The sequence below is a fragment of the Hesperophylax consimilis genome, chromosome 25 (genome assembly GCF_061612785.1).
Source record: "Hesperophylax consimilis isolate HC1 chromosome 25, BYU_Hcon_1.0, whole genome shotgun sequence".
In the NCBI taxonomy this organism is placed as follows: Eukaryota; Metazoa; Arthropoda; class Insecta; order Trichoptera; family Limnephilidae; genus Hesperophylax; species Hesperophylax consimilis.
Window position 1 is genome coordinate 26,115,608 of NC_142860.1, and position 14,039 is coordinate 26,129,646.

Below are 14,039 nucleotides of genomic sequence, written 5' to 3' on the forward strand. Positions count from 1 at the left end.
CGTTCTTATGTTTCGCACACGTCACAAGGGATCAAAGCTGCTAGCTCTTTCGAGCAGGCTCCAGTAAAATACCTATAGAACAGGCTCAGCATGCTACATTGCGTCTGTGCATTAGAGATTGCATTCGGTCAATAAGACGGGCCGCCCTTTTTTGCACAGAATGAAGTAGATTTATCAGGTATTTTGGCGCTCTATTTCGGAGGTAACCTTTTATTTTTTAAATATTTTCGAATCAATTATTGTTTTTTTTGTGTATGACAAACTGCGTCCTTTTTATATACAACAATGGACATTAACAAAAATACAATAATGCGTTATTTTAACATAAAACTTAACGTAAATGTGGTCAACTGTTGAGGAACGGGTGCTACTCCTTTTCATGCAAACTTTATATTCGGATTAAGGGCCAAAATACCCAGCAAAACAAAACAATTATTTTTTTTTAATCGAAAGGTACCAAATATCTAGTACGGATAAGTGTTACATTGATTATTTGTGTTTTAAAACGTAAATTATAGGTTATTAAAAATATCAATTTTTAATGATTTTAGAGGCCACTTTGGCAATTAATTGGGAGTTAATGTAAATTATTAAAAATATTTTTTTTGTTCTATTTACTATGCATACATAATGAAATAAAAAACAAAAAAATAAAATGATAAAAAATGCCACCACTTTAAGTTATTTTTAAATTAAAATTTCTATCCAAAAGATCTTATATTTTTCATTTTACTCGTATTACCAGAATTGCATTTAAAATCAAGCGAAATTAAATTCTTTTATGGCCTCAAGTAGATATTTGCTAGAACTTTCGATTAAAAAATATTATTCAGTATATTGGGTTAGGTTAGGTTTAATGGTCTCAAATCGAAATTTAAGTTTTGTATGAAAAAGTCCGTGCATACGTTCCTTGAGCCTAAAACATGAACACTAATGAGAGCCAAGTCAGGAGAGGGAGGGGAAGGGGATAGGGAACAGATAGCTAAAATCAAAGGAATTAGTCATTGGCTTATTTAAAAACCATTCAGAATATAATACAGAAGTGAACTAATACCACAAACCACAAAAGAAACTCTTCAATGTATTAACGGAATATGGCGGAAAAAAAATTACACAACGTGACCGATAATATTGAAGGGTTGATGTACCGCAACGTGTAAGTAGCTCTAAATAGCTAAATAATTAGCAAGGAAGAGATACTAGCTTAGCTAGTACTTGTAATTCTCCAAGTAATCACACAGCAAACATTGTAGAACATTACAATGAGCCGGGAGATAGCAACGGATGTACCCTTCCTACATTACGTTCAATAAATAGGTAAATAGCTAGTCGATAAGCAATGTAGGGAGTGATTTAGATAGGCTGAATACTAAATATAGTAATTCAATTGGTTTAAGAGATAAATAATTCAATAATCAAATTGAATCTGCTTCTGAATTATAGGACAGTATTTGCATCTCTTTTGAAACCATGGAGGAATATTCCTCCAAGCTTGAAACATTCGAGGTTTATGATGAAGATATCAAAAGACATTATGTTGTTTATCAGCACTGTGCCAATTATTTTCTTCAAGTTCTGCCATTCGGTTTGCATAACAGATCGTGGTGAGACTCTGGCAGTAGTTGTTTGATACAAACAACTTATAGCATTTCAGGATTTCTAGCACAATGAAATCGATTCATTTATAATAGTGAATCAATAGGCGTAAACTAGGGATGATTTTATACTGATTTCACGAGCACAGTCGCGCTGTTGATACCCAGACAGATATTGATAATGGAAATCGACATACGCTGGCAATACTAGCGCATCTGTCTATGAATTGACATTCCTAACTATCAAAAACCACCCCATCCCCTTTTTGATAACTATTAATGAAATTTTACACACCTCACGTTATCTATATTCAAAATTATCAAATCTCTCATTGACAGCCCTGAATTGATGGAATTAATTTGTATGAATGTACCTGCCAGACAAAATTGAAGCATAGACACTTTTAAATGTAACAATAACCTCAATACTAACTACTCTATGTATTCACCAATCCCAAGAATGCATCACCTTGCAAACAAATATTGTAAACTTATCGATATATTTGGTGTTAATAACTTTGTGTGTTTCAAAAGGCAACTAATTTTAGACCTATTTGCTAGTTATTAACTTGTAATATTTATTAGCTTTAAAAAAAGGTCTTGCCTTCATACTTTGATTTACTTTACCATATTATTTTCTAATTACCTTATGAGTAAATTATATTTAGCTTTTTTATCCATGTACATGTTACACTTACATACATATACTGTCAACTTACTATGTAAAAGCCCAATAGGGCGTTAATAAATAATAAATAAATAAAAATTACTGTTTTCATCTCATTTCGAAAGAGTCTGCTGTAAAGCCAGGGACTTCAATAATAAACCGCAGATCAAGAACTAACACCAAACCTTGTTCCTTATCCCTGAAGTACGCCACAGAAAGAGACCGAATGTGTACTATAACCGGGTAGAAGTTGTAAAAGAGTGGCGTAGAGCGGGAGGGTAGGGCGCTTGCGCAAGTATCGGATCGATGTCGAGGCGGGGCAACCATCCTGGGGTCTCCTGCTCCGGGGGACCCGTCTACCCATCTCTCTCTAGCGAACAGACCCCGGACTTTCAGTTTGGCGAATACGCCACTGCGAACATGCTTAGAAATTCATTTCGTATTTGGGATTATCCAGTCATGAGTTTTGACTCAGCGACATACATTATAAATATATTTTGACATATTTGAGCGCCGCGCCATTGTTTAGGAACTGTTATTATTATTTTCATGCATATTCATATATTTATAAGCAATAAAAATGGCGTAGCATTCATCAGTACATAATATTTTATTTTTATTTTTACATTAGCTACAAACAAACAGGAGACTACGAAGAAAAGAATTTCCCTTAGGGCATACGTCAGCGTAGGGATGCTGTGTTTAGGGTCTTTTTAGGGATAGGAAGGAGAGGAAATGGGGTGGGTATGAAACTGGGGGTCAATGTGTCAAGGAGAGACGGACGTACTAATCAATCCCTCCCACTGCGGTGCAAGGAAATGGCTCTAGAGAGTCCTACTGGAACCGTCTAGTGGTCTTTCCCGATCCGGCCTGCCACGCAGTAGGAGGGCAAACGCATCCCTCGCCAAGACCAAGAAAAACCTCACCCCATGAACCTTGGAACCCCTGCAAAGTCACCAAACTTAGCGTACCACTTGATTTCCTATGGCAGGTGTGTTGGTTATCCAATAAATGGTTTCTGGGGTGGCGAAAATCAAGCCTTTCTTTGCAGTTATCGAAAAAAATTAAAAATTGATCTGTCAGTGGCAGAGTTGGCATCGCGTCTGGTTCCAACCCAGGCGTCGTGAGTTTAATTCTCGGCTGGCTAAATGCACCATAATGACACAAGCAACATTTTCCGCTTTCTGCGATGTCAGTAGGAGATTTTCAAATATTATCAGGTTATTTTTAACCCGGGAACTTAATTTGTCTCATTACAACATCAAAGTAATGTGCTATCATCAATATTTCGGTTGGTTTTCCGTAACATAAAATTGCTTTAATTTAAAGTTAATCTATAATATAACATTTTTAATAGAAACTTAATTGCCGTTTTCAATATAGGAACTGATTTGTCTAGAATTAAATACTAAGGATGGGTTGTTTCACGGAATTTGAACAATTAATCAAAGTTCAATGTTGATGTTAAAGTTCTGTGAAGGTTCTATTCAAGTTCTATTATTATATCATTACTGGCCAGGGACTTCATAAAACGAAAATAATAACAGAACTTGAATAGAACCTTCACATAACTTGAAAATCATCCGAAACAACTCGTTCTTAGGACGGGTTATTTCAAAGAATTTGAACAATTCTTCAAATTTCAAGTTCTTTTAAAAGTTCTTTTCAAGCCCTTTTATTACTTGAGTTTTGCCAAAAAACTAGCATGCCGTATAATGATATAATACCAGATATTTGATAAATTGTTCAAATTCTATGAAACAACCCATCCTAATTTTGATTGTATGTCTGTGATTGTAACTCTGGATCAATGACCTCGGATTTGCTTTGAATTTAAACATTTTCTCAAAAAAATTTCATTTGTTATTGGGGTGTTATGCCGTGTGGCGCTAACTCCTTTTTAGGCTAAATACACCGCAATAACAAATAACAAAAATACTTTTGGCCGTGAAAATGTTAAATCATATTTTCCCAAAAATTCGAACTGATTCTGTGAAGAATTCAGACGAGCGATAAAGTACATACCCATATGTTACATAACACAGAAGATTATTTTAATTGTATTTTTCAAAATTGGAACTGATGTGTCATGAATTCAGACTATCGGTATGTTTTCTGTATATTTTATGTATTTACTAAAAAATGTCATCTTTTCACTCAAATATGCAATAAAATCAACTCACTAGTTATTATAATTAACTAGCTTTATTATTAAACCATCCAATCATGAGATCCTGTCAGACCACGTGCTAAAAAATACAACCAATATCTGACCGAAATGAATATTTTCCATAAAAATGGTAAGGATATCGGCGGAAGATGGAAATTAAATAGCAATTTTTAAATATTCAATGCCCAATTTTTTGCTTGCTTCTGAAATGGCCAATGTCAGTTTTGCGTACCGATGATTGGTATGTTAATGGACTGTAATTATAACGAGATCAAGCAATAGTGTTTGTTTATCACAAGGAAAAATAGGAGTGGGAATAGGAGGCCTTTGCCTTGTGAATGATGTTCGTTAAATTTGGGAGTTCTGGTGGTTTCTGGATGGTTCGGCGGGCACTATTATTAGTTCGTAGATGTATTTCTGATAAGCACCGTTGTTTCAACAATACGAGCTGTTTTGTTATCACAACACGACAATATTTAATGTATTCTCACTTGGGGGTGATAATTTACACTATTATTATTATATTAATTGTTACGAAGGGCTAAAAATATGCATCTATATGCGACGACAAGTATTCGAAAATAAAACAAATGACACTAGCTTTGGGCTTCTTTTTTCAAATCTTCATTCTTGCTTTCTTCGAAGGTTAAGGTAGGAACTGGAATGTGAGATACTCATAAAGCTGTTTGAATATTAAACAGTCAGTGTTTCGGTAAACATTTTTTTACTATTTCGCCTTAAGACGATGCACTACGTCGTGTAATATTTTAAATTGAGCCGCTATCAATAACAACCCTTACGTAGATGGCGATAATGATTAAATTCCCGCTTAACACCATCCGCCTGTTTTGATTTATGCAAGAAAAAAACATGGCCAAAAAGTGCCTTTTATTTTATTTTGTGGATGTTCAGGCATAAATATTTCATTTTTTTTCGATCATTTTTTAAATAACTTAATTTGCCACATTATACATGTTATACTCATACCTATATGTATATTGCAGAAAGGCTACCAAGTTGGCGCCAGTGTTAACTGTAACATTGTGTATTCCAGTGTTAAGTTATAAGGTTACAAGATTAGTGTGTATTAGGGTAATATACGCTCGCCGCACCAGAATGCCGGCAGAGGATAGAACTCCAACTCTAGGGGGGGTTGAGTTGTACAATTTCCAATGAAACAGGTAATCTTGGGGCAATCATAACATACAATAAAATTATAACCGAAAATGAGTTCCTAAGTAGGAGATTTTAAACTTTAAAGCAGTTTTCATAGGCCTTTACATTATTTTTTTCTGGGCTTGTAAAAAGACTTATCTATAAAATACTCGATTATTTAAAAGGCCAACATGTATTCTACTCGCAGGCGACCAAATTTTCAAACCAAAAACACATGATTTTACATTACTACGTATGGCATCGCCTTAAAAATTAAATTCGGAAAGATTTTTAAGGATGTTCTATTAGAAAACCGCTTTTTTTAAATTAAAACTTGCTGAAAAGAGCAAATTCTACTTAGTGAAATTTGAAAAACTGACATAGGCCCTTTTAGAAGCAAGCCATAGTCCCAAAGAGACTTGTCCTAAATTGCTTACATAAAAATCTTCCTTCTCACACGTCTTATATGAAAACGAAAAAGACAAGAGATACTAGAATGATGTCATGAACGACCTCTCTGGGACTACTATATCCGAATTTGAAAAACTAGACAAAACCTACTGCCAAAATCATTTCACACGGAGAAAAATGAGTATTTATAATTTATAAAAAATCTCTTCAAATTTTTGGTAATCTCGTCAAAAACGGCACTGCAGGCCGTTTCCTAATAAACTTTTAGTAAATTCCTAATAAATAAATTGTGTTCAAAATATTAGGATTTTTATGAACACGTGTTCCGACATCGTGATAATACATTTTCTTTTACTAAAAGTTTTCACAGGAAACCGATCAATTCATTCGTTAAGGGCCTGCAGTCCCGTTTTTAACCGGATTACGAATAATTTCAAGAGATTATTAATAAATTAGCGAGACTCATTTTACTCCGTGCAGGAATTTCAAAAGTAGTTTTAAGTCTGAAACATGATTTGGGATATTTAAATCATCGTACTACCATCATTGTAAGCGTTAAATGTTTATTCTGCAGTGATGAAGGACTTTTCTAACAAAGGAGTGAACTCCTGACGCTCGGCTGGGAACCCAACGTTTTAGGGTACTCGTCTACTAAAACGGTTATACAGAAAGTCGCATAAATATATGTATTTTATAGAGTTCCGGGACAGAAGGGCATATTTCTCTTATATTGATGTGAAAGAATAAAGGATTAAGCGATTAATATGAACATAAATATGAATGGTTCTAGGAAAACCAGTAAAACATGAAAATCACATTGAAACGCTGGAAATCCTCAAATGCGAGCTGCATACGGAAGTGGCGCCATCTGTACTTAATGTTCAGAGAGAACAATTTAACTTTTCCGATTATTATTTTTCACTCGTTCACACGCTTCCAACTAACTCGGATTTAAGTTCAATATAATGATTTTGAAACCCCGATGCAGAAATGCACTGAGAAAGCGTTGCCACGCTCTCCTTACGTTAATTGCGATGTTGGGGTGACACACTAATATCTTACTCAGGAGAAGGGGTCAGAACAATTGGGGAGCTGCCGTCGAATATCATTTATTTGTATGGGATCTATCACTTTCACAGATGACAGCCTCGTAATTACGGCGCTTCGTAAATTGTTCTGACCCCTTCTCCGGCCGTAGGTAGGAGAAGGTATCTTGTTATCTCAATCACACCCGTGATGTAGAATGTAGGATGCGACGTAAATTATCATTTATTTCATTCACACGCACATATTCTCTGAATGTCTATCTTTGTATTACATGAATCACGTTTTAATTAAAAATTTACTGGTAACACGAGTGTTTCTTACATTAATTAGTTTAGACGTTACCCATATATGGCGCATCGCTGTCGATAATACAGGGATAGAAAGTTTTTTAAATTATTATTTTTTTTATTTAGCAAAAGATTATACATTTATATACATTATTTAAGAAATGTTTTGACTGCCCAACTAGGAGGATTCCCGTTTTAGGACAGTCAAATTAGGATGAGTAGTAAAATAATAATTAAAATAGTAATTAAATAAAAGGTTGTACTTTTAACTGGTGCCTAAGCCTACTAACATATTTTTTATAAATATGAATAACAAACAGAAGAAATAGAATAAAATAAATTATCCAATAAAACATAAGATTAACTGCTGCTTGGGTAGCATTCTAATTAAAAAGTACTAGGTAGGTACATATATACACATAATGATAAAGATTAGAACATAAAGGTATCTTTTACATGGTTTATTTTTTGTTGGAGTTTTTGTTGTTGTTTTTGGTTTGTGTTTGATTTCATTTTTTGTGTAGTAAAAGTTCACCCTCCTTTCTACCTAATTGATGAAACCAATTAGTGGTCAATTTATGAAGAATAGCTTTGTTTTCCTTTTTCCAAGCATCAGGCATGAAGTTGTATAGTTTTGGACCTAAGAATGAGAAGTGTCTTTGAGCGAGAGATGTTTTAGTTGTGAGTGGTACAATTGGATTTCTCCGTGAGTGGCGGGTGTCGTGAGAGTGGTTAATAGATGGGTAGAGGTGGCGTTGTTGATGCATATTTAAAATTAATTTTCTCATGTATAGTTGTATAACATCCAGAACTCTTCAAATAGTGCATCGCTATGATATCTAAATGTTTTTTTGAGGATTACCCTTAGTAGTCTTTTTTGAGCTTTTGCTAATTTGTCCATTCTTAAACTTCAACTTCAAGATTAAGGCCCACAATCATTGTTATCATAATCTGCGTTATTTTTTATCTACCACAAATATAGTCCTAAATGTTTTGTTGACCAATGAGCTTTTTTTTAAAGAGTTTGTGTGATAAACCCGACAATTATAACTTTTCTTTTTTTATATTAGCTCCACACAAAAGGCCCAGATGAAAGTAATTTCCTTCAGGGCCTATGTTATTTGTGGGAACGCTGTGGAGAACATTTACTGTAATGACATACGGCGTCGAATCAAAATTGATTTAATGTAGTTTGTTAACAGTAACATACAGCAGCGAATGATGGAATGCAATAGCGAAGCATTACGAGGTTCACTAGTTATTAATAAAATGCAATAAAATAAATAATAGTACTGACCGTAAATCTCCGGCACCATACGCTCAGCCATCGGATGTCTCTCAGCCTCCTGCCCAGTGGCAGCTTCAGGATTATGTCGCTTCCGTTGTGCGCGTTCAGGCGGGGCGGCTCTCTGCAATCAAATACAATTACTTTCAATGTCTGTTTTACTGGTATTCAAATGAAAAGTGCTCAGAAAAACAAATGTTTTGTATTATCGTGTACCGACTGCGAAAAACTGTAATATGTAGAATGTGGAAATTTCAATGTCTGTTCTACTGGTATTCAAATTAAAAGTGCTCAGAAAAACAAATTTTATGGTATTATCATTTACCGAATGCAAAAAACTGTAATATGTAGAAAGAGGACATTTTAACAAATAAAACAATTATAAATGTCTATTACACCGGTATTCAAACGAAAGATGCTCAGATAATAAGTGTGATGGATTCGCGATGTACAGAATGCGGTAAACTGTAATATTTAGTTTGAGGAAATATTAACAAATAAAACCACTGTAAATTTTTGTTCTGCCGGTATTCAAATGGAAGATGCTCTGAATATTTAAGTAATGTTATATGATTTGAGATGTTCACGGCCAAAATTATTAATGTGATTTATTTTTTGGGATATTATGCCAGAAGATGTATATACACATTTTTGCTATAGACATAATTTTCTTTAGTGCCAAAAGGGATAAATTGACCTACATAATCCCATTCGTGTAGCTGGGAATTATACTCAAATCAATTTATTTTAATGCAAATAAATCATTGAAGAAGAAGATAATACTAAAAAATTTAACGAAATATGAATGAAACAGAACAAGACACAGGAAATAAAAAAATAACGGTCCCGACTGGGAATCGAACCCAGGATCTGTCTTACCGGGACAACGTTTTTATTCACTCGACCACTGCGACCTAATTATTACATGTCATATTCGTCGATCTCATATTTCAAATTCAGAATTAAAAATTATTAATTTACTATTTTTTCCCACATTATTTGGCAGCCATCTTTTTAAATAATCACAAAGTTCTCAAAAATTAGTTTGTAACCTAGATAGTGTCATGGATAAACATTTTCAATTGTTATATGTATATGATTCCTATTGACGTTTTCTAAAAGTCTAAATGAATGTTTTCTGTTTCATGTTTCATTTAGATTTCTTAGTATTATCTTCTTCTTCAATGATAAGTGACATTGATTGGTATAACCTTCAAAAGTAAAAAAAAGTTGTTAGAATAAAATTTTTTAAAATAAGTAATAAAAAATATTATCCATTACATAACTATTTAGATTTAACTAGTACCACAATCTCCCCAGTGCAATCATAGCTATAACCTGATCAATCAAACTGTATATGATTGATGAAGTGAAGCATTATTAAGAGTTGCGTGGAATGTAATAACTGGTCCCACACTCCCCGGTATCCCCAATCCCCTGCATAGTCGGCAATAACATTTATTATCCGTTCTGGGGGCGGTTTTACCTACCGCCCCCCATCTCCCCTAACGGTGGGTGGTCTCGCACCCCCGGGGAGAAAGGGAACAATTTACTTTTATTGTATGTTTTTTTGAGTTTTTCTTCTTAGCAAAGCGCTAGTGTATCTTATTGTAAAATTTTAAAATCTAACCTGCACCTTACTTGAACTAGTAGTTCAGTTATCAGTAAATCTCGTGTCCTGTAAAACGGTGACCGGATAAATCATCACAATGATAATTCATCACATCTTTAAAAAGTTATATAATGTCATAGAAAGTGATGAAACAAAAACTTTATTAACTGGGTTAAGTAGGTTAGGTTAGGTTAGGTTTAAATTTTTTTTCGTCGTTTCTAACGACTTTATATCACTTTTTAAAGGTGTGTTGAATTGTCACTGTGTTGAGTTATCATGGAACCGTCCAAAACAGTATTTTTGAAGTGAAATTTCTTTACGCGCGTCATGCAATTTCGAGGACCGTAGTAAAACCGACTCATAACCGTCACGAAAAACCGTGATCATTTCGCTATATGAGCCTAGCTAATATTATATGCCTAATTTAAGTCACTCTCCAAACTCAGCTTCGCGGTCTAGAGGCAGAGCGCCCGATTGTCGTCGTGAAGAACCTCGTGCTGCGACTTTTAGATATTTTGACCATATGATATTTTGGTCGAAATATAGCTTAAAAATCGAGCCGGTAGAGTCGCTCGGTATTTTGATTAATTATTTTTATTTTGAATCATTAAAATTACTAATCAAGGCCGATAACGCGACTAATTACCCTCGCAGACGTGCGTGACAAGTTTTTTTAGTAAAAAACACAGCCACACATCTTCGATTCGACCCTATATAAATCGTTAACGAGACGTTATGTGATATTATTCATTTGCCGTGTTTGAAAACGAAAATTGGCGCGGGACAAGTCAATTGAGGAGTACACGTTGTATACGCGGTTCTCGTCGCGAGAGATACCTCTCCTCGCGGTCTAGAGGCAGAGCGTTCGACACTCGTTATGCAGGACCTGGGTTCGAATCCCATATTTTTATAACTTTTAATTTTTTTTTATCATATGCTACTTATAAATATTTCAATAGACAGAAAAAAAGAGAGAATGAAATGAAAAGAGAGAGAGAGAAGAATACTAAAAGTTTCACTTCCGTCGTGCGTAGGCTTGCCACACACTGCATTTTTTTCTAATTTTCTCTTCTCTTAATATATAAAAATCATGTGTAACTGTGTTCACGTGTAACTGCGTTCGTACAGGCTAATCTCCGAAACCGCCCAACCGAATTCAATCAAAATTTTGTGAATGTGTATGGTTAGTTCCAGCTTGAAACATAGGATAGTTTTGGACCCGATGGGCGCTGTTGTCAAGATCTAAATTTTTGTTCAGCTTTGTCATTCAAAAATACATACAACCACAATCTACACCCCCCCGGAATATATTTTTAGAATTTTTAAATAGATATGATTTGTGCATGAATGCCATGTATGTCAAATGCATAAAATATCCGACAACAGACAAAAGGCGGTCTATATAAAATAAGTTATTCTGTTGCGAGAGGGAACTCGTACTGAGATGCTCACCTGAAGATCTACTAGCATCGGCTGTACTAGTAAAGTAACCATTCGAGTATGACCGACATGTTGTCCCTGTCATGTGGAATTACTACTGCCACCTACGGAGACACGTTTTGTAAATTAGTACCTGTTTTCTAATTTCATCTGAGTTTTTAACAGATTTACACGAAATTCTTTTCGAATCCAAATCCACTGATCTTTATCGTATATTTATTATTCCTTTTGACTAGGTAACTCCTATAGTCACCCCTGTCCACAGTGGTGACGGCACTTCATCAAAAGCTACAGCCGCGAGTTCATTTCCGGGAGTGCATTTAAATTCGTTCAACTCCGACAGGGTGTACCTCCCCCAGCCTGCCCACCCAACCCCACCCTCTATCCTTGCAGCAAGGGATGAAGATAGAATGTTGGCATCGTTTACAAAGCTAAGATATTGGCAGAAGCATGACTAGGAGAATTATTGAACGGATTGCAGTTACATTTCTGTGATTGTGATTGCATTCGTAGCGAATAATATTCTAACATCCACTCGGATGACCTAGTGCTTTATCTGTCACATGACACGTCGATATAAAGTTTTATTATGTTTGATTTTTGACTATTCAAAAAATATATCTCTAAAAACAGGGTTTTCCAATAAGATGTGTTATTTTGATATTCAATCGTAAAAGATCAATGGTTGCTTATGTGGCACGTAGCGCCCGTCTTGTTGAAAGTAAACGTTTTCCAGATCAATACCATCGAATTCCGGCTATAAAAAATCATTAATCATCTCTCGATAGCGATCCATTCACCATAACTGTTGCTCCAGCCTCATTCAATGACTCCGCCGGACCATAAACCGCACCAATCAGTCACACGTTGAATTATGAATTAATTAATAACTCTTGGGTTTTCCGAGCCCCAGATGCGATAATTTTGCTTGTTGACGAAGCCACCGAGGTGGAAATGGGCCTCATCACTCAAGATGATTTGCATTTGATTCACTCAAGTGAATTTTAATAATTTCAATGCGTTGTTGAAGCGTGTATCGTTCCATTTTTATTAATGGCGTAGTTTCTACTTGTCAAATAACAAAAAATGACAGCTTCAAAAGTAACATTTACCGAAATAGCGGGCTATTCAAAATAACACCTCTTAAAGGAAAACCCTAGTATAAAATAGAGTCGCTATCGGTGCCTGTCTGTTTGTGTGCTTAGTTCTTTTAAACTACGCAACGGATATTAACAGGGTTTTCACTATCATTTTTTTCCCGAAGGTTTATATATTTAATGCATGCATAAATTATATTTATAAAAAGTAGAGAAAAGTCAATTTTCATCCTAGAATTCATAAACTCAAAACTTTACTTCAAATGGTTCACAACCCCGTGCAACGCCAGGTACACGTCAGGTAGTTTCTAATAATACAATTTGAAAGCGTATTTTATTATCTTTCAAAAATAGTTTATTGTTTTGGGATACGTTCAGAAACAGTATTATTTGGATTAGAGTAGACGGGGGAAATTAACGAAGGTTAATTCCTCCCAGTTCGTTAGTTTGCGGGAGGCAGACTAACGAAGCTCATAGAATTGAAAGACGTCTTATATGTGATCAATTGAATCCGTTCAAGCTTGCAGAAGCGTAATTCAAAAAGTTGTTCATAACATTACGAGTTATGGCTAAATACTTCATTGACTAATTAACTCCCCCTTCAGTGTCAAAAAGCACATGCGGATTCTTAATGTATATTAAAGTCAGTGTTTGACATTAAATTACAAATCTCGTTCCATAGACAATATCCTGGCCCCCTGCCGTCGTAGGCGAACCCCTTGATGTAGAGCGTGCTCTCGTCCACCGCGTACACTATGCCCCGGATGAATGAAGCATGTTTGACTCACCTTCCAACATAATCCTCAGGGTAGGGTATGATATACCCATCGGGCGAGGGTCTGGTCGACTTGCCCACCCAGAAAAAGGCGTCTGGTCCCCTGCCGTCGTAGGCAAACCCCTTGATGTATAGTGTGCTGTCGTCTACCACGTACATGATGCCCCGGATGAATGAAGCATGTTTGACTCACTTTCCAACATAATCCTCAGGGTAGGGTATGATATACCCATCGGGCGAGGGTCTGGTCGACTTGCCCACCCAGAAGAAAGCGTCCGGCCCCCTGCCGTCGTAGGCGAACCCCTTGATGTAGAGTGTGCTCTCGTCCACCACGTACACGATTCCTCAGATGAATGAAGCATGTTTGACTCACCTTCCAACATAATCCTCAGGGTAGGGTATGATATACCCATCGGGCGAGGGTCTGGTCGACTTGCCCACCCAGAAGAAAGCGTCCGGCCCCCTGCCGTCGTAGGCGAACCCCTTGATGTAGAGCGT

The 14,039-nt window shown here is 35.8% G+C and overlaps 1 protein-coding gene across 1 annotated transcript in view; it reads right to left on the reverse strand.

Annotated features, from left to right (window-relative positions):
- Positions 1 to 14,039, reverse strand: part of LOC149411738 (protein Skeletor, isoforms B/C-like) — a 116,954-nt gene that overhangs the window by 30,084 nt on the left and 72,831 nt on the right. The window contains exon 3 of the mRNA XM_089646728.1: positions 8,630 to 8,741. Coding sequence (XP_089502854.1) covers positions 8,630 to 8,741 — 112 coding nt within the window. The remainder of the gene's footprint in view (positions 1 to 8,629; positions 8,742 to 14,039) is intronic.